Source organism: Coffea eugenioides, chromosome 9 (assembly GCF_003713205.1).
Source record: "Coffea eugenioides isolate CCC68of chromosome 9, Ceug_1.0, whole genome shotgun sequence".
In the NCBI taxonomy this organism is placed as follows: Eukaryota; Viridiplantae; Streptophyta; class Magnoliopsida; order Gentianales; family Rubiaceae; genus Coffea; species Coffea eugenioides.
In genome coordinates this window covers 10133552-10154236 of record NC_040043.1, presented here as the reverse complement: position 1 = coordinate 10154236, position 20685 = coordinate 10133552, and the positions used below count along the sequence as shown (strand labels likewise).

General features: G+C 38.6%; 1 protein-coding gene across 1 annotated transcript; it reads right to left on the bottom strand.

The window, feature by feature from the left end:
- Nucleotides 1–9278: 9278 nt before the first annotated feature.
- On the bottom strand, nucleotides 9279–13328 carry LOC113782178. The gene has a single exon (XM_027328087.1). The coding sequence runs from the start codon at nucleotides 13326–13328 to the stop codon at nucleotides 9279–9281; it is 4050 nt and encodes a 1349-aa protein (XP_027183888.1).
- Between the last annotated feature and the right edge of the window lie 7357 nt (nucleotides 13329–20685).

The window sequence follows — 20685 nt, the reverse complement described above, 5'->3', positions numbered from 1 at the left end:
AAGGAGGTTTTTCGGCTAACAATTAGGGTTATCAAACAAAGAAATTTGTTAAAGGTTCAAATTGGCTCACTAAAGGACAATAAAATAGGGGTAAGTTGCTTTACGAAAGTCAAAACTAGTTAATCCTAAGTGCCCTCGTCATTTTAATGTATCAAATTCAATTAAATGTGGTTTTGACATGCATAATTGAGCAAATTCTAGAATGACAAACCATGTGCAATAACCACTCAACAAATGAAAAAAAAAGCCCAAAAATCTCACAAGTGGTCAAAATTATGTCAAGTTCAGCATATTCATCATTGAGAAAAATAAAAATACCTAACTGGCATGAATTCACTACTTATGATGATTGCATTCATCATAGCCCAAAAATTAACAAGAAAAATAAGCGTAGCCTAGTTAATTAAGATACACCCACTACCACACCTAAATCTTACATTGTCCGCAATACAAGCAAGAAAGAATAAAAAAAGAAGTAAAGAGAACAATGACACATCCCTGAACACGAAGAAGGGTACCAATGGACTAAGATTCGGGAGGAAAGGATGGACGGAAACCCATGTAGTTGAAATACTGAGCGAAGTTCTGTGCCATACAGGACACCTGGTGCTCGATCCGATCCAGTCAAGAATCCATCTGATGTAACTGGAAGCGAAGATCGGATAACCGTCTCTCTTCAGAAGATGATGGCAGTGGTGCTGAAGTCGAAGGACCAGGAGCATCAGTAGAAGTACCTTTAGTATGAGAGGCAGTGGCTTTGGAAGCTTTCCGCTGTGGTGGGAGCTGGATTGGCCCTGGGGGAGTGAACTGGAAAACACCGTTGACCTGCTGAACTAAACTCATTTTCTCCAAATAAACCAAATCAAGGGGCTCCATATTGCATGCCAAATGCAGATTATGATTAGTCAAATCCATAACTCCAAGATTAACGGCCAAACAAGTGATAAATGAACTCCAAGATTATGTTTCTTGCTTTTCCTCTTTTGCTACGTTACCATTTCTTGAAGGGAAAAGCAACTATATTAGAAATTAGAATAATTTCACAGTTGCCATCTTGGGCATCTGAAAAATTCAAGCAACAGTATATAAAGTCACCACAAAAAAAAGGGAAGTGGATGAACAAAAGTTATATTGCCTCTATTTAGAAAGATGGATCCGTCTACTGTGGGAGCTGTACAGCACTTCCTACTATAGGAAGTGGGTGCGTGTCAAAACAAAGAATGGACACATAGGATGATATGAAATTTAAATTGGTTTGTAGTTGGGAGACCAAGTAGGGTGGATGTACTTACAAAGCACCTAAATGTGAAAGTTAATATTCTTAATTCCAATTTTAATTTATTTCTTTTGCCATCTTTTCATTTTCTTTTTTAGACCTTTTCTTTCATCAGTTGCATCTCGTGTAATTATTTTTCCTATATATATATATTAATTTGTCATTCAATTCCCATTATAGTATGTTATTAAATTGGCTGCTTTCATGTTTTACTTAGTGGACGCTCAATATTTTCACCATGTGGCCATATTTAATGATAAATACTTTATATGCACTATATTTTGTGGCCATTTTAATGAGATTTTAGTGATATTTTGATCAAATTCAAGTGTTAAAGATGGTATTATCTTAGAAGTTGATGGTTGAGTTTTGTGATTAAATGTTAAAATTTTTGTCTCTTTTTACTTGTTTGGTTGGTTGATTTTGTAGGAAAAGGGACAAAAGAGTCGTCAAAATAAGCAAAGAAAGCAAGACATGATTATATGCATTAAAAGTGATCGTGAGGCAGGGGAACGAAACCTTATGAGGTTTCTGCTGAGGATTCCAGGCAAAATGGATTCTCTGATTCGTTTCAAAAATTTTGCAAAGAAACCAGCCCAAAAACCTCACGAGGCTGCCTCGGTTTCTTCTGAGGATTCTTTCAACCAAAAAATTCATGCAAGTTGCACAACTTGTGCAATTTGGTTCCTTTGGTCATACACTTTCTTGCTTTGGAAAGAAAAATTAATTAGACATTTTGGTGGTTAGAAGATCAAGTTGAAGCAACTTCAAGAATGTCTTTGTGCCAATTCAAATCATCTAAAATCATCTAGATTCCATGGAGCCATTTTCTTTAACTTTTGAACACAAATTTTATTTTGTATTCACATGGAAGAAATGGTTATCTTTTGTCTTGCATAGAACAATGAAGGGTTATAAATAGGAGTAATACTTAGACATAAAGAGAGGTTGGCTAGTTAGCTAGTAGTTATCTCAGTGTTAGTAGTTAATTCTAGTTTTGTTAAAAAAAAGAGCAAAATTGAAGATCTCTTGGCGAAGAACTACTTATGTACCAAACTTGAAGAACAAAGTTGTAAAGAAGAGTTTGAAGAGCTCGTTTTAAATAAGATGTCATCAATTTTTACTCTTACTTCTTCATGTTATTCATGTTCCGTTATAAGAGTAACATGTGCCTTAGCATATCAAATTTCATGATTAGTTTTTTTTTTTAAATCGCTGTGTTTTATTGATGAAAAGGATAGGAACTACATGAGAGAAGGAAACCTGTTCCCTAGATTCTTATCCTAGATTGAGTGGGGTGGGGGGAGGGCCTACTTATAAGCTAAAGCACACAGCGGCTAACTTAGGTGCACCCGACGAAAGTAAGGGTACTGGCGTGCATCTAACTTGGTAATTCATTGAACTTGCTTTGGCAGGGTGGTGGCTCCATAGATCTCCGACTGTCGTGTAGTAGCTGCCCGCTTTGCGAGTACATCTGCTGCTGAGTTGGTCTCCCTGTAGCAGTGCTCTAGTACAAAATCCGCTCAGGTCAACAGATGGTGTATCCGACGAATAAGAGTATCTAGTTTCCATGGTGTAGAGGCATCCCGCCGCACCACTTTGAGTAGCTGTTCCGAGTCCATATGCACAATCACTTTAACCAGGCCAAGGGAGAGGCAATATTGAAGGCCCTCCAGGAGAGATCTGGTTTCCGCTTCCATATTCGTGCAGAAGCCGTAGTAGGCGGAGAACGCACCCTGTACCTGGCCATGATGATCTCTGACAATGCCTCCTCCACCCGAGTGGCCAGGGTTTCCAAGTGACGATCCATCAACATTCAATTTACTGTAGGGTTATGGCGGCAAGGACCAAACCAAGGAGATCCATTTCAGCGGTGGCGGTCTTCTAAAGGATTAGCTAAACTATTTGTTCATAGGGATAAAGATGAGCTTGTAGTTTTTTTGACTTGGCATTAATTTATGTTGAACTTGGCTATTTTGTGACTTGTTAGTTTATGTATTTGTACTTCATATTTACAGATATTAGATCACCAATTATGAATCTACCAAACATGTGTTGGTGCATAGAACTTGTCTTGCATGTATAGTTCAAAATATATAAATCCTAAATTACATGTACATGTTAGTAGGTGATGGATTTAGGTGGATTCAAGTTTATAACTTTATTGTACTTCATTAGCTTGTGCTAGATTAATTCATGCAAATAGGTGAAGATTTAGAATATGCTCTGTTTGATAATTTAATTCAGCACTTAATTTAATGAATTCAAATCTTAACATATTCAGACCATTAGATAATCAAAAATTGAACATCTGAATTAATTAAGTGGCACTGAATTTTCTAAACAAAACTTGCTCTCAAAATTAAGTGATAACCTATTCACTTATCACTACTGAATGTGATATGCATTCAAATATATTAAATTTAATACTTAACAATTCAATAAATTAATGGATTCAGACTTTAGATTTTAGATTTCAGACTTCAATTTTCAGACTTCAGTTTTATCAAACACAAGTTTGTTTATTTGTGAAACCAAATTTGTGACAATCTCATCTCTCCCTAGGGCGTACCTAAAGGTTTGGAGGACTACCTGCCCAACTCTCGTCAGGACTCAGTCACGTATCATGAAAATTTGCAAATAAAACTTTAATAATAAAAGCGATATTAATTACAACCTTCAATATATACACTCATGGACCTCCAATGTCCATACAATCTAAAATATGGCCAAAGAGTTGAACTTGCAAAAATCAAACGAAACAAGTCGGCTAGACATCTATGAAGTGCTCACGCGAGCAGCTAACGAAACCTAGACAAAGTCTATGTCTTCTCCACTTCCATTCTCACGTTCTTATTCCTGTAAGGAAAACAAATTTCATGGAATGAGTTATAAGTCCAGTAAGGTTCCAAGTAACCGAGTAGGTAAAATAATAGGCATGATACCATACAGCAGATATCAAGAACAAGTCAAACTCAAATAGATCATGGCCCAGTATATAGTTAAGCAAGTAACTAGATAAATCATGCAAAAGTGAACAGTAAAGAACACATTCATGGCAAAGGATATAGGTTGCTCTCAGGAGCAAGTTCCACTGCAGTTTGATCAAGGTCTGTTGACTCTCCGTCAACCACGAATTTTAATGTCCGTAGATCACCACTTTACACCAATTCCGTCCACCAAACATACCCCTTACCGGGTCCGAACGTCAAAGAAGTACTCAAGGTTCGTCGATCTCCTCGACCAAGCCCTTGCCGACTCGATTCGACCAACTAGCTCTGAGTTGGACTTATAGTCCCAGATATTTAGTAATTCAGGATCTAGCTTATAACCCCAAGTATTCAATATTCAGGAGTAGAGTCGTTGGTTATTATCCAACGCTCACGCAGTAATAATTGGAGATGTTAGTTGACTTAACGCTTCGTATTCAGTAATATCAGTGTTCAAGTGATGAAAAAAAAATCAAGAGTAAATAGGTTAGGAACTTGTCCTTTACCCAAGATTGCCCAGCTTACCTGACCGCTCTGAGGTTGGTCTAAAGCAAGAGGTCCAACGAGAGATCAGTTCAACCGTTACCGACTTACATTCACGCATACGCATGAGTCACCCTAAATTCCATTTACCCGACATCTCGGATAAGGTCCAAGGCCTAGTTCAACCGCTACAAGAGAAATGTAGCTCGTCTACAATTCAACTGCTACAAGAGAAATATAGCCGGTCTACAGTTCAACTGCTACAAGAGGAATGCGGCCGGTCTACAACCATGCACATAAACATGCAAGTCCACATGCAGGATCAATTAATTCAAATTCATGAAGGTCGAGGGCGAATAAGGACGCACTCGCCTCACCATAATCAAGTCACAAATAATGTCCAGCCATTCACATTCTCAAGCATTCCAAATATTTCAAGTCAATATACAGGTCACATACAAATCAAGTCACTGGTTCATGCATAAATAAGATATCAAGTGTTTAGTCAAGTAAGGTCAATTGAGTGTACGTAAGAACACACTCGCCTAAACAGACTCAAGTCACAAATAAGCTTAGCATATCATGTTCGAAGTATTTCAAGTATTTCAAATCCAAACAGTTGAAAACTGGGTAGGTGCGAAAGCCTAATCAAACAAGAAAATTGGAGGAAAACTGCAGAAATCATAAATTTTCTTAGCAAATCCGGTCACAAATCCGGCCAATATTTGGCCAGATTTAAGGCCGGATTGACAGGGAAGGCAGAAAACAATTTGCTTACCTGCTGCCTCGAATCCAGCCAGAAAGTGGCTGGATTCTGGCCACAATTCAGTTATAACAAAATGGCCAACACATGTTTTAACAGAATATCACAAGTTTAGTCGGGTTAGGTCAAATGCGATAAAGTACACACTTACCTAGCAATTTCTAACAACAATGAGCACGAAACATGCTGTTGGAACACTCACCAATCAATTGCAACCCTTCACTTTAACCCTGGTTCGTCCTCTTGAACTCTCTTGAGTCCTGTGGTCACATACTATATTAAAAGACTAGCAATACAAAGCCAAAATACGTGAAGAAATTAAGGTTTCCAAAACTTCATTTCCTTTCATTTAAACCTCAATTCTACTCATAAACCCAACTCAATATAGATTACCAACTCCAATTCTAAAGTTGGAAATGAAAGTAAGAACGGTTCTAGGAAAACAGAATTTTTCCAGTTTGGCGCGATACTATTTGAAAAATCATATCTCAGGCTTCTTAAGTCCAAAATTTATAAAATTTATACTGTCAGAAGAAAGACTCAAAGGATTACAATTTCCCAGAAGACACATTTGTAAAATTCTATCCACAAGTCAGTCAAATTCCAGCCTCAACTTGCTGCTTCATCCATTAGAAAGACAGAACAGGTATGGAAATTCAGTCAAATTTGAAAAATCACAGATATTCATAGGAATTGAAAAAAATTATGAAATTATCACAGTTTAAAATACCCTGAATCTAGTTTAAAACACAATAAACGGAACACAATTCTGATTTTCTACACCAAAATATAACAGATTTCCCAAGACTGCTCAAGGTTCCCTGCGGACAAATTTTCAGCAGCACCTCCCCTTATTTTCTTTACTTTTCCATCCAAACTCAACACCAAATTTCATCTCAATTCAGATGCAATTGCAACCACAAATCATAAGCTATCAAATACACATAATTAAGGCCACCACTCCCCCCAATTATAGCCAATTTATACTCAAAAACCAACCACAAGCAAGCTGAATTTGGAAACCCTAAGCTGAAATTTTTCTTAGGCAAGTCAACTAGCATATAAAAACTAGATTTTCACATAGCAAAGCTATCAAATCATGGCCAACCCTTAAGCATCATATATAAGCAGAAATTTCACTATAAAAATTGAAAATTTCCATATCACCACTTCAAACCATGAAATTTCTCATAAAATTACCAAAATTGCAACCCTAAACCACTAGTTTGTATATATTTGAAGTGGAGGAAAGTTTCTTGCCATAAATACCTTAAACCCTATGCAAAGAGGCTGCCAAGACCTTTCTCTTCCCAAATCACTCCACCAAAACCCTTAAGCTTCTTTAGTGATCAACTTTTATGGAGTAGTTTGCAAGATTATCGGTTGAAACTCAAGATTCAAGCTAGAAATTGAGGTTGAAGATGAAGTTCCTTTCCTTGTTTTGTCTCTCTAATTTTCGGCCAAGCTAGGAAGAAATGGAAGGAAATTTTGGTCAAAATTTGGTTTAGTAAAGTTAAGAAGGCCTTGGTCAAAGTCCGACTCCCAACGGTTTTGCGACAAATGGCGCCTTAGGGTTTATGCTCATCTCTTTGTCTTCCAAAACTAATCTATTTAGCTAATCTCTAATTATCCCTTAGCACATTATAAAATAACATCCCTTTATGCAAAACTTCACCTAGTCGTCACAAATTTATCGCACTTACCGCACTAGCAGGTCCCACTTTCATAATGCATTTCAACTTAACATGTACTAACTTATACCAAGAAAATGATTTAAAAACTTGACTCACTTATAAAAATATCGAAGAAATTAAGGGAATAATTTAAAGTAAAGAAAATGCATTCAAAGAAATAAATAAAATATAAATAATTTTCCAGGTCCTCACAAAATTACAAAATGATTTAAAAAGTTACCTTCTTAATAAGTCACAAGTTTGTGGTTTAGATCAACCAAATTATTTGCCTATCTTGAACTACAAGAGTTCATAGCCCTATTATATTTCTTCAACAAGGTTTTTGGTTACTATCTTTTCATTTAGACTAATATTGTCTAAAGTAAGTTTGTCTTTATTTGTATTCTTAATTGTTTAGATAACAAAGTAAGTTTAAAAAGTTGTAGTGGTTATGTGATTTTTGTGGTATCGACCTTAATTATCCTTATACTTGTCTCGACCTATATAAATGCGAAAAAAGTGAGATGATTGGACTTAATTAATTGGATAATTAAAAATTTTAACTTGGAAGATTGAGGCACGTCATTTACTTTTTTAAATTTGAGTAGATTTTAAGTATTTTATTTTTTGTAACAATCAATTCCATCCATTTTTTCACTCATTTATTCTCCTCTTCTTTTTCACTTCCTTAACTATCTCAATTTTCAGTCAATTTATTAATTTCTTGTTTTATAAAGTTTGTATTTTGTATTAATTATGCCTTCTGAAACATTTTTAACAAAAAAAAAACCATTTTATCAATCTATTCATAGTTTTTCTATCTTTTCAATTCTCCTAAACCACATTTAATTTTCTATTCTTATTATTTGGTTTGATAATATATTATTATTACCAAAATTTGAATAAATTTCATTCTTTCCATAATTCAATACATTTATGAAAATTTCAATGGATCTATTAATTCATAGTTGTGACACATATTTTAAACACTATTCAATTCCTACTCTAAAAGATTGTTAAATTAGATATTTTTCATGTTTTGCAAAGTGAGAGGTCTCTCACGAACCATGTAGACAAACTTAATGTTCGTGTTTCTTGGTGATTTTTATTCTTTTTTTTTTAACAATCAATTTCATTCCTTTTTTACTTAGCATGCCACACACACATATACATATATTAAAAGTTAGAAGAAATTGCCAGAATGATCACTAACCTTTTTAAAATGGTACAGCCTGGTCATTGAACTTTCCTTTTAGTTAGAAAGGTCACTCAACTCTTTAAAATGGGCATTTCAGGTCACTCTTTGCTAAATCAATCGAAAATGATATCTAGTTTAGGACTTTTTTCCCCTAAAAACTTAAAATAGCAGATCAAATATGCTTATTTTTTGTTAGTTTACAAGCTAAATTAGCCAACATGACCCAAAAGTCCTATTTTAAATAGTTAAGTGACCTTTTGGCTAAGAAAATAATTTGGTGACCAGACTGTGCCATTTTAAATAGTTTAGTGATTATTTTGACCATTTACTCTAAAATTTATTTGGTCAACTTTAAGTGTTCCTAGTGATCAAGGGAGGGAACTTAGAGTTCTTCTCACTGTCAGATTTTGAATTTGGCAATTAAGGATTGGAAAGGTGTGGGGAGGGGTAAGAGGGATAAAAAAAACCTTTAAATATTTTATTTTTGTTAACAAGAATCATTCCCTTCTTCTTTTTTGCCAACTTCTTTTCCATAATTTAAATGTCATGTTTAACATTTAATTTGGGCAAGTATTAAATGATTTATTTTTGTTAATAATTCAAAATTTAAGTTTTTATTTTTTTTTTTTTTTTTTCATAAAATTTTATTATTTTATAAAAATTTCGGCAGAATTTCCCCTTATAAAAGGACGAAACTCCCTGCCATCAAACCACAATTTGACAATAAATATACAATATAGCGAAGGATTAAGCACTGAAAATCTGATACTAAGATTAAATCTTCCGTTGTCCATATTAGGATGTCTTCCAGTGAATCTGAATGTTGATCCTTGAAGCTCAGCGGTTAATCTTGTCACTTTCACCTGCATTGGTCTTTTTTGCTTCTTATTCCCATTCATGCCAGACACCGTGTACGAAACGTAGGAAGTCCCAATCGATCTAATCTAATAGCCCCCCTGACCAATAGTGGTAAATCTGAAAATGTATTAAACACATGACCTGCGCAAGCATCAGCACCAAAATTTGCCAGATGATCTGCCGGTGTGTTTGCTTCTCTGTAGCAGTGTGTGATGGATTGGAAAGACTGCTTGAATATCATCAACTCATCCAGATCTCTCTGTAGACGCCAAGGACACGCACTAGTCCCTTGAACAATCTGAACCAGGGTGAGAGAATCTGCCTCTAAGTGTAACTCCAAGTACCCTCGAATCACACAATGTCTAACTCCCCATAACAACGCTCGAAGTTCTGCTTGCATGCTAGTTATCACTCCGAAGGGCTCCGCGTATCCAAATACAAAATTTCCTCGACTGTCTCGCACAAGTCCACCCCCCCCACTCCTTCCTGGGTTTCCCCGAGAGCATCCATCTGAGTTCAACTTATAACCTCCACACGGAGTTACCCAATAAACTGGCTTAATAATCATCCGCCTTTGATGACTACCCAACTCGAGAAGTAACCCTTCCCATGTAGGAGCAGAACACTGCACCCCCGGGAACCGTGATTGAAGAAAATCATGAAGAAGCTGAACAATCCGAGTCACCGTATCCCTTATCCTCATCTTCCGATCTTCAAACACCCCTTCATTCCTTATTTTCCACAAAACCCAGCATACTACCGAAGGAAGTATATTTTGTAAAAATTTTACACGGTCATTAGTTCCCCTCCTTACCCAACAAGACCACACCATGTGACGTGTTGTATGCACCCCACTAAATTCACCAGCAGTACTCTCGAATTGACGCCAGACCGATCGTGCCCCTTCTCCTGAGCAAAATACATGATTCAAGGCCTCTTCCTGAGGGTTCTGACAACAGAAGCATTTAGATGGGCCATAGACCCCAAACCTCTTTAGTCGATCCATAAGAGGGAGCCTCCCCTGTAGTAGTCGTAACATAAAAAAAGAGATCTTGACTGGAAGGCCTTGCTGCCATATACGGGCAAAAAGCCAAGAGGTGTCATTGGAATGACTGATCAATGAGTAAGCCGATGCAGTGGAAAAAACACCCGAGTTCGTCAATGTCCACACCATTCTGTCATTGCCCCTACCTGAAGGAGGATCAAGCTCCAGAACCTGCCTAACCAGTTCTCCATCTAAGAATTGATGGAGCATGCCCACATTCCAGACCCGTCGATCTACAAAATCAACCACGGAATGATCATGGAAGACATCCACCTTGTTGCAAAGCGCTCCTGACCCCATCCAATTGTCATGCCAAAAATCCAAAGCACCCTCACGAACTATCCAAGTAATATTCTCCTCCCCAAAACGCTGCATTGTGACCATCCTCCTCCAAGCCTGGGATCCCCGATGACCAATATCAGCAAGACAAGGGTGCTGCCCTGCACAATACTTTTGGAGCATAAACTTTGCCCATAATGATTGCTGTTGCCGGAATTTCCACCAGAGTTTAATGGAAAATGAGTCGTAGACCTGCATCAACCCCCGCAGGCCTACACCCCCTTCATCCTTCGGCCGACACAGATCTGCCCAACTGATCCAATGGTACTTGTTCCCCAAATTCAAGGATCCCCACAAGAACTTGGCAAACAATTTCTCTAGGGCCATCAACATCCCTTTTGGAGGGGACGCGGCTGCCAGCAAATGAATTGGCATAGAGGCTAACACGCTCTGAATCAATACCACCTTGCCCCCTGACGATAAAATCTGGTTCTTCCAAGACAAAATGCGATTCGCCACCGCATTATATGTATCCGTATAGTAAATCGTCTTACTCCTTCCGTCATATAAGGGACAACCAAGGTACCGTATCGGAAATACTCTTCTATTATATCCCAATACCTGGTTAACAACCGCTGTCCTCTGAGCTGGTGAGCGTGGATGAGTAAGGAAACAACTCTTCTGAGGGTTGAGCCGCTGACCTGATACCTCACTATAATCTTCCAGAACTCGTTTAATCAAATGTAGGGATGACCTGCTGCCACTAGAAAAGATAATCACGTCATCGGCGAATGCCAAATGCGTAATTATAGGACAATGAGGAGGCACTTTAAACGGAGTAAATCCTCTCTGTGTGGGTAGCTTGTTGAGGGCTCGAGACAACAACTCAGCTCCAATAACGAATAAGGCTGGTGAAATGGGATCTCCTTGCCGTAAACCCCGTGAAGATTTGAAAAAGCCGTGTGAACCGCCATTTACAAGCACCGAAAACCAAATATTCGATATTAAGCGCCATATCATGTCTATCCAAGTTTCACTGAACCCGAAATACCGTAACACCTGTAGTAGAAAGGGCCATGAGACTCTATCATAAGCCTTCATCATATCTAACTTGATGACCACGTTGCCACCCCGATTTGATTTTTTAATATCCGCTACTAACTCTTGGGCTAACAAGAAATTATCTGTAATCTGCCTCCCTTGGACAAACCCACTTTGCTGTGGAGATATAATCCGGGGTAATATTATCGCCAATCTTGTCGATAATAGTTTGGAAATGATTTTGTTAGTGAAGTTACATAGACTGATTGGCCGAAATTGCTTGAAATCTTGGGGGTTCTCCACTTTGGGTAACAACACAATTGAAGTAGCCGTGATACTCCTAGGTAGTTCAGCGCCGCAGAAAAAGCTGATAACCGCACGGTATATATCCAAAGCCACTACCTCCCAAGCAAAGGTAAAGAATTTCCCTGTAAACCCGTCCGGCCCTGCTGTGCTCTCTCCGTCCATAGCAAAGACTATGTCTTTAACTTCTGTAAGAGATGGAATGTCCGTTAACCGTGAGTTTTCTTGGTCCGTTATCAATTTCGGTATGATCTGCAGACCAGTAAGGCAAGGAAGGCCCCCCTCTGCTGTGAAAAGCTCCTTAAAGAAACCCACTGCTGCTTCCCCAATCTGGCATTCCTCATCGATCCACTCTCCAGCGGTATCTTTGATCCGATGAATTACTGCCCTATGCCTCCTTTCCGTGACCAAGGAATGAAAATATTTGGTGTTCCTATCTCCGTCCGAGAGCCACCTTACCCGCGCCTTTTGTTTCCAAAAACCCTCCTCAACTATAAGCGCTCTGCGTAACCGAGCCCGAGCATGATGTAACTCGCTCCGCCGTTGCTCAGTAGGATCCAGGTCGTATGCTGTTTCAGCCTCTGTTACCATACGTTCGGCATCACGTGCTCCCTGAAAAATATCCCCAAATGTCGTTCTAGACCATTGCTTGAGGGCATTTTTAACATTCCTCAACTTCAAGGCCAATACTTGCAAAGGAGAACCATTGACTGGTTGAGCCCAACAATCCTTGATAACCCCCAGTAAACCAGGATGAGTAGTCCAGATGTTTAAGAAACGGAACGGCTTGGGTTTGTTATCTAGTTTCGTATCCACCGACAACAATAATGGAGCATGATCCGACGGGTCACGTCCTAAATGTTGCACCATGATTTGGTATGGAAGCTCTAAAGCACGCCCGCATAGAAGTAAGCGGTCCAGACGTTTCCATATCCGCGCCGTTCCCGAACGGTTATTACACCAGGTATATCTTGAACCAGAGAATCCCGCATCACAGACACCGGCCATCGTCATGAAATTCAAAAATTCTGATCCCTCCGACGGTCTAAATGGCAATCCACCCCTCTTCTCCTCGGTATTTATGACCACATTGAAATCTCCTATCAAAAACCAAGGGTTGAAGTCGGGTTTATCCCCCAAAAGTGCATTCCACAAGTTTTCTCTTTCCTGCTCCGTACACTTCGCATGTATACAAGATAAAGTAATGAAGTCTTGAAAAAAATGAGATTTAACTCTAATAGTTAGATGTTGGGGAGACTCCCCTGTAATCTGACACGTAAACAACGACCGGTAGAAAATCCAAACAGAACCCCAAAGATTGAACAAGCAACAATCCATCCCCAATTTAATTCTAATATTAGTGATTGACTCCACCCTCAATTTAGGTTCAACAACAACCACCAATTGAAGATCATACATTTTAATAAGTTTCCTTAATCGTCTTAAATTAGGAGCACGAGCTACCCCTCTTATATTCCAAAAAAGAAACTTAATCATCAGAAAGGACAGAAAAAGAATTTGATGAAGAACTAACCATGGAGCGTAGTGTTCTATCTGACGGGAGACCAGCTCGGAGACCACGTGACACCGTCTCCAAATGCCCGGTCTGTAGTGATGACTTCTCCTGTCGGACAAGGTCCTTGCCCCTAGGGGAGAGGGTACCTACCCTCCTTTGAGAATCCTGTATGTCATCAATATGTCCCTCAGCAGAACACACGACCACCCTCGCGGGCAGCGCACTCCCTGCAATCTCAGAACCTTCCTCTCCTTTCTCATGTCCAAGTACCACCTCGATACCTTCGACAGCCACCGCCCCACATTCCTCCTCCGTTTTCCTCTCATGCTGTGCTGCTATAGTATCAGAGGACTGCTGCACCTGGTCCTCTTGCTCAGGCTCGTGAGATGTACCACCTGGTGACTGATCATGAGCAACTAACTCTTTGCTAGCCACAACTCTATTAACTTCTCCCTTTGCCCCATCAATCACTGCATCATCTTGTATCAACCTTGCTGGGTTTTTTGTATTATCCTCCGAAGGCCCATCAGGCCCAGTAGTCTTGGCATGTTGACCAGAGGTTCCTCTCAATTCGGGCTTTAAAACATGACAAATCTCCACATCGTGACCTTGGCGGAAACAATGTGAGCAGTACCTTGGAAGGTTCTCAACCACCAGCTCTTGCCAAAAACCAGTATGATTTCCATTGCCAATCCAAACCCGCGACGGAGTCGACCGCAACAAATCCATCTCAACACACACCCGTGCCACACTTGGTCGTGACACCGCAAGGGTAGCCGCATCAACCAACAAAGGGTTACCCACCATAGAAGCAATCTGAAAAATCACCTCCTTATTGAAAAAATGCAGCGGGAGCTTTGGTAATTGAAGCCACAGCGGAACCACCGACGACTCCCTATCAACATGGAAGTCTGTGGTCCATTTGAATACTCTCATGGGGAATGAAGCCACATACCAGATCCTTCTGAACCATACACGATGGAAATCAGCTTCATTGTTCAACTGAATTAACACATGTCTTGCGTCCAATAGGCCAATCGTCGGGTTCTCACGTAAATCCAGCGATGCAATGAATTTCCTCACCTCCTCCAACTTCGGTCTACCTCTAGAGAATTTCCCAATCAATGCAAAACGAAATGGACTGGCCAAAGCTTCAACCGCTGCCTGTGGGAAAATCAATGCAGGTTCTCCTTTGTGTGTAGCCTCCTGTGCCGCAAAGGATAGTGTCGGCTGCTGTGAGTTTTTCGTGAACAAATCAGAAAATGATTTGCGTTGAAATGTAGGGGGGGCAGGCTGCCCTCCATCAGGTGGCCGTACGGCAGCCATGGACTGCCGCACCACTGCCCAAACTACTTCTTGTAAACCTTAGCACAAAAATGGTAAGAATGTAGAAGTTTATAGAACCGGAGTGGACTTCACCTTTGGCTAGAAAACCAAATCCAGGTTACCAAATCCAAAGCTAGTTTTCTGTATAGGCATTATGACAAACATGTGGTCTACATGACTTAAGTTCCTCTGGTTCTTTGAAGCTAAGCTGATTGTAAAATCCAATTTTTCCAACAATCTTTGTGAGAGTAATAACTCCAGAAAATTATGGGATGAAATTGCCCATAATCAATCCGAGCGATCCTTTAAAGTCCGTAGCCCCAAGATGACCAGTCCAGAAGCTTGGACCGAACTATAACTCTGCTCTCAAATCTACCTTCAAAAGTTACCTTGGCAAGAGGCACAACAGATAGATTGAGAAGCAAAATGTATTGGTTAAGAGACTACTCTTACTTCTTGTTATTTTTATTAACAATGATCAATCTTGTCTTCTCTTCACTTGCTTCTTTTCATTAATTTCCATACTTGTACTTATTGTGTTTAACATTTAACTTGACTAGATGTTAAGTATTTTAATTTTGGTAATAATTCAAATTTTAAGTGTTTATTTTTTTCAACAAGAAATGTACCTCTTTTTTCCCTTGATTTTTATACTTGTTGTGTTTAATATTTAATTTGGGCAGGTTTTGAGTGCTTTATTTTTGTTCATACTTCAACTTTAAGCATTTTTATTTCTAAATAGATTCACGTCATATGACAATTTTCCAAATCATGAAGACATACCTATTCATTCATTAACGTGACAAATTCAATAATTTTGCGCTAACCATTCGTATGGATCCAATTCTTTTTTCCTTTGAATTAGGCCTATTAATTGCCATAGTGAATGAGGGTACTCTCGGAATGCCAAAAGAATAATAACCAAATAAGACAAGATAGAAGTCCCAAAATCTCTCTCAACCCCCAGCTCGATTCATATTCCTTCTTCCTTAGCAGTAGTAGTTTGCATGCTCTCCAGTTATTTCCTCCTTGGCACCCCCATTTCTTCCTCAGTACCTCTTAGCTTTTTTGTACTTACTCTCTTAGCTGCTGACGAATTAATCTCGTCCGACATCATTCATCCTCGCCCCATCTTCTATCGTCTGACTACCCAAGACCAGTGTCGTCATCTTCTTGCATTAACTCTTTCCTTCTGCACTTGAAAATTAAATAGTTCTCCCATTCAACCAAAACCCACTTTTTTCTTATAATTGAGTTATACGATCATACCTACGTATTAGCTCCTTCCTTCTGCACTTGAAGAATAAATAGTTCCCCCATTCAACCAAAACCCACTTGTTTCTTATCATCGAGCTATAAGATCATACTTGTGCATTAACTCCTTCCTTCTGCACTTGAAGATTAAACAGCTCTCCCATTCAACCAAAACCCACTTGTTTCTTATAATCGAGCTATAAGATTATACTTGTGCATTAACTCCTTCCTTTTGCACTTGAAGAGTAAATAGTTCCCCCATTCAACCAAAACCCACTTTTTCTTATCATTGAGCAATAAGATCAAACCTACAAAAACCCCCTATCAAGTTGTGAGTTAATTTCTCCAATCAAATTTTGTTTTCTAGTACTTGAGAATTCAAGAACCCTTCATCTTTCTTATTAAGGGCACCTATCGTAAAGCTGAATCATATCTGCAAAAGCTTGCTTTCAACTTGATCATGCTTTTGGTACTTGTTTACAGACGTTATAGATGCCTTGCGAGAAATGATAGATAACTACATCAGATACCCATTTTTGTATAATTTTTCTGTGTATGGGTTTTTTGAGACAAATTTTTTTCTACGTTTTGTCCTTTGCTGCATTTTTATCTCCATTATTTGCTAGTGGTTTTCAAGGTTTGTTTGTTTTGTCACGTCTTCTTTTCCCAAGTACTTTTTCTTTCATCTTTTGGGAAAGTTTTTTTTTTCTTTTTTTTTTTCAGTAATATTTTTATTGGATAAATGAAAACAGGATTACAAAATTTTCCGACACACACTATCTCAATCTACCCCCCTTATTGTCCTCCTAACAGATGACATGCCTAGCCTATCCAGTCGGGACTCCCCCCTTGCCAGTTTTGGAAAACTATTGATATGATCATAGATGATACAGGCATGTTGCTGATGGGAAACACCCACATTAGCCAGAATGTCCGCCACACGATTAGCCTCTCGGAAACAATGAGAAACGCACTCCACATCTTCCACCATTTGCCAGATCTACTCTATTTCGCGTCGAAGCTGCTACGGGCACCGGAAGCGGCGTTGAACAATCCCCACCAATACTTGGGAGTCCGATTGGATATCAACAGTGCTGAAACCCTTCTCTACATATAGCCGTAGCCCCGTTTGCATTGCCAGGGCTTCCGCATGCAAACTGGACCGTCTCCCAAAGAACACCGAGTAAGCCAATACAGGGCTGCCCAAAGAGTCCAGCAATATCCCTCCCCCACCACTCCAACCTGAGTTGCCCTTGGAGCACCCGTCTGTATTCAGCATTAAAACTCCCTGCACTTTTGCCTGCCACCGTACAATCTGATAGCTAGCACCACCCGCCTGTTGACCCGACCAGTCATACAGTTGGGGAAACGTGACCCGACCCAACCTCTGATTAAAATGGATATCCAGTTCAGCCGTAATGTCCGACATAATGGCTTGACGAATAGTGACCGAGCACATCCGGATCCCCTCAAATATCACTTTGTTTCGTGCCTTCCATATGTGCCAGCACGCATAGCTAGGCAAAATCCCGAAGAGATCTTTTGGGAAAGTTTTTCTGGGGTCTGGTGGGTTTTTTGTGAGAACTCGGAAGTTTGTGTGTATACCTTGAACTTATTTCATTACATTTAATCTGTTATTAGAAATATTATATGTAACACAAATGAATGGTTAAATTAAATGCATAATTGAATTCCTATAAAATTTAAAATTTAGGAAAAATAATAAGAAAAACAATCATAATAATGATAAAGATAAAATATATATATATGTATATTAATAAACAAATAATAGAATGGTGTAGAAAAATTTAGGTAATCAAATAAACATATGATGGACATATTGCAAATTGTGACATTTGAATTTATTATATAGTTGAATTAGGTACATGTCTAGTTAATTTCCTATAAAACCAAATGTGTGAGAATCTACTGGATCAAGGAAATATAAATGAGGTTGGGAGTTAACATGTGAATTAATAAAACCACAGCCCATAGTAAGCAAATAAGTGGATATCAAATGATCTAACTAACCCTTCATCCTAGCTAATCTACCATGCGACCGGCTGGTTATCAGAGCTTTAGAAATAAGAGCTGAGTGGAGAGCTTTGGAATTATCATCCACCGACTGATGAAGCTTTGAGTGATCAGCCGAGAGAAAAATGAGAACCGAACAGCTTTCCCATTTCTGCATTCTTTAACCGACCAAAACTGAGAGCTAAGTGAGTGATAAAAAGGAGAGAGATAGCTTGCAACTCCATATATCAGCTACATCAGCGAGGGAAAAAGGATATCTGGTGCAAGAGTTGGAGGAACCAGAGCCGAGAGAGTAGAGCAATCTGTCATTATCGAGCTTTAGGAAAAAAAAAGGTAAGAATCTTCAATAACCTCTTGCTTGCTTAGTACAGATGAACGTATATACAAGCTGCATGTTGAATTTAGCAAAGAAAATGAGCTCAGCTAAGGTAGAATTCTGTTTTTGGGAAGAAGATACCGTCGGACAGAATGGAGGGAACCGAGAGTTGTGGTTTGAGTTGTAGCTCATAAATGAAGTAAACTTTCTGTGATAACTTCTTAATCATCCAGTACACTTGAATATTAATGTTGCATGCTGGATTTTAGTTAAGAAAAATTCAGTTTGGTTGAAGGAAAATTCTGTTTAGAGACTGGTTACCTGTTTAGCTCCATCCGAGAGAAAGGATTTGGTGGTGCAGCTTAATAATCGAAAGTATGGATCGAATTCTCCTAGGAACTCAAGCTGTATATTTACTTCCCTGTTTCATCTGAGTAACTAGAGCAGAGTTGATAGCTTGAGTGAAAACTTTGCAAGAATTAGCTGGTAGTTTCTGTCTATCTAGCCGAGAGAAGAAGTAAGGAAATTTTCCAGATTTCTTGACAGATTTTGGTTCCAAACTCCTAAGTTGGGGTCTAATTTTCTGCATAATATTTTAGTCTTAGCATGCATGTTAGATTTGAGTGGGAAATGAAGTAGTTAATGGAGAAATTTCTTGCTTAAAAGCTGAGTTGCTGCCAAAACTTTTCCAGCATGGCCGAGAGAGAGAGTTAAACCTCAGATCAGCCTTTCTTTCGAATTTTAGCTGTAAATTTTCATATTTGCTGTTCAAGATTACTTTGTAGCTTGATAATTATATTTTGCATGTTGAGTTGGAATTAAAACTGAAGAAATTATGGAGGAAGTGCCGTATACTAAACTGCTACATTGCTGAATGATTTAACTAGCTGATGACAGATTGGTGTGTGCAGTTTCTTGATCGAACAACTTGCTGAAATTATATGATATCTGCTTTGGTTTAGGCTGGACAGAATGTATACTCAGTGTTTAGTGTTTTAAATAAGTAAAAGATGGAAATTTGTTGAACATTTTGAAATGATATTGCTGGAAATTTTTCTTGCTGGCCGAAACAGTGGTGAGCTAAATCTTCCATGATGTTTTCTGAATTTTGAGATAACTTGTAGTAATTATATACATAAAACAGCTTATTACCTCTTAACCTTGTCTTCATAAATATCTTGCAGAACTAAACGATTTGGGGGGGGGGGATGGTGGAGTGGAACAAAACCCAAACTACTAAAACTTAGAATCTAGTTTAGTCTAAAAGGGAAGAAATAAGAGTTCCACCAGATTTAATTATTAAGATTGGAATGAAAATGATTTAATCTTAGCTCAAATGTTTTATAAGATCTTAAAATTTGGTATATATGTACATTAACCTTGTTTTCGAGCTACCAAACTTAATGGATCTTGAAGAAAAACGGAAGAAAGATTGCTGGAATTTTGGTGACTTGTTTTATAAGCCTAAGAACTTGGGTTTTAGTTACTTAAACCTTAAATTGGTATAAGATGAGTGGCTATGTATAAATCAAATATTCACTTTAGAGTTATTAACTTGTTCAGGAAGTAGCCGTGAACCAGGAAACCGACTCGAGACTCGAGAATAGTTCATTTGGATATTTGGTGAGTGTTGCCGAATGTATATGCTTAACTGGTTATGTTTCTTTAAATGAACTTATGTGATAAATGTGCTTGTTTTGAATATTGCTAGTGATTTATTGTGATGTGTTTAACTGTTTATGTGTACCTAAGTGGAATTATATGACAAATGTGCTTATCATGAATTATTACTAAATGATTCCTTGTAAGTGTATCTCAATTGTCTCTCGCCTTCTAAGTCGAGAGTGTACTTTATCGCACTCGGTTTAGTTGAGTTTGAAGGTCGATAATTGACTGAATGTTACTATAAGTGTGCATGAATGTAAGCCGTATGTGTGCCTCGCCGCATCGGCTGAACTAAGCCCCAAAACCCTCTGTTCAACGGACTATTCGAGCCAACAAAGGGTTTGGTCGGGTAGGACGGTAGCTTTGGATAAATGTTTCGGTATACTCGAGTATTACCATGAGGTTGGGAGATTATTGAACTGATTATTGAATATAGGGGATTGTTTATTATTTTGGAGGACATAAGGAGGTGAATTAGCGGAATGTGCAATGATATTGAAATGAATGTACAATGACGGTAAAATGAGTGTCTCTTGACACTGAAATGAATGCTCAATGACATTGAAGTGGCTCTAATGCGAGTACCGTATCCTTTTAAAAAGTGATTGTTTAGTGAAGTGTTTCCTCAATTGCCTAATGAAAGTGATTGTACAGTGAAATGTACA

Bases quoted from the DNA above. Each gene is read 5' to 3' on its own strand.
- LOC113782178 (XM_027328087.1), bottom strand. From the start codon at position 13,328: ATGTATGATCTTCAATTGGTGGTTGTTGTTGAACCTAAATTGAGGGTG.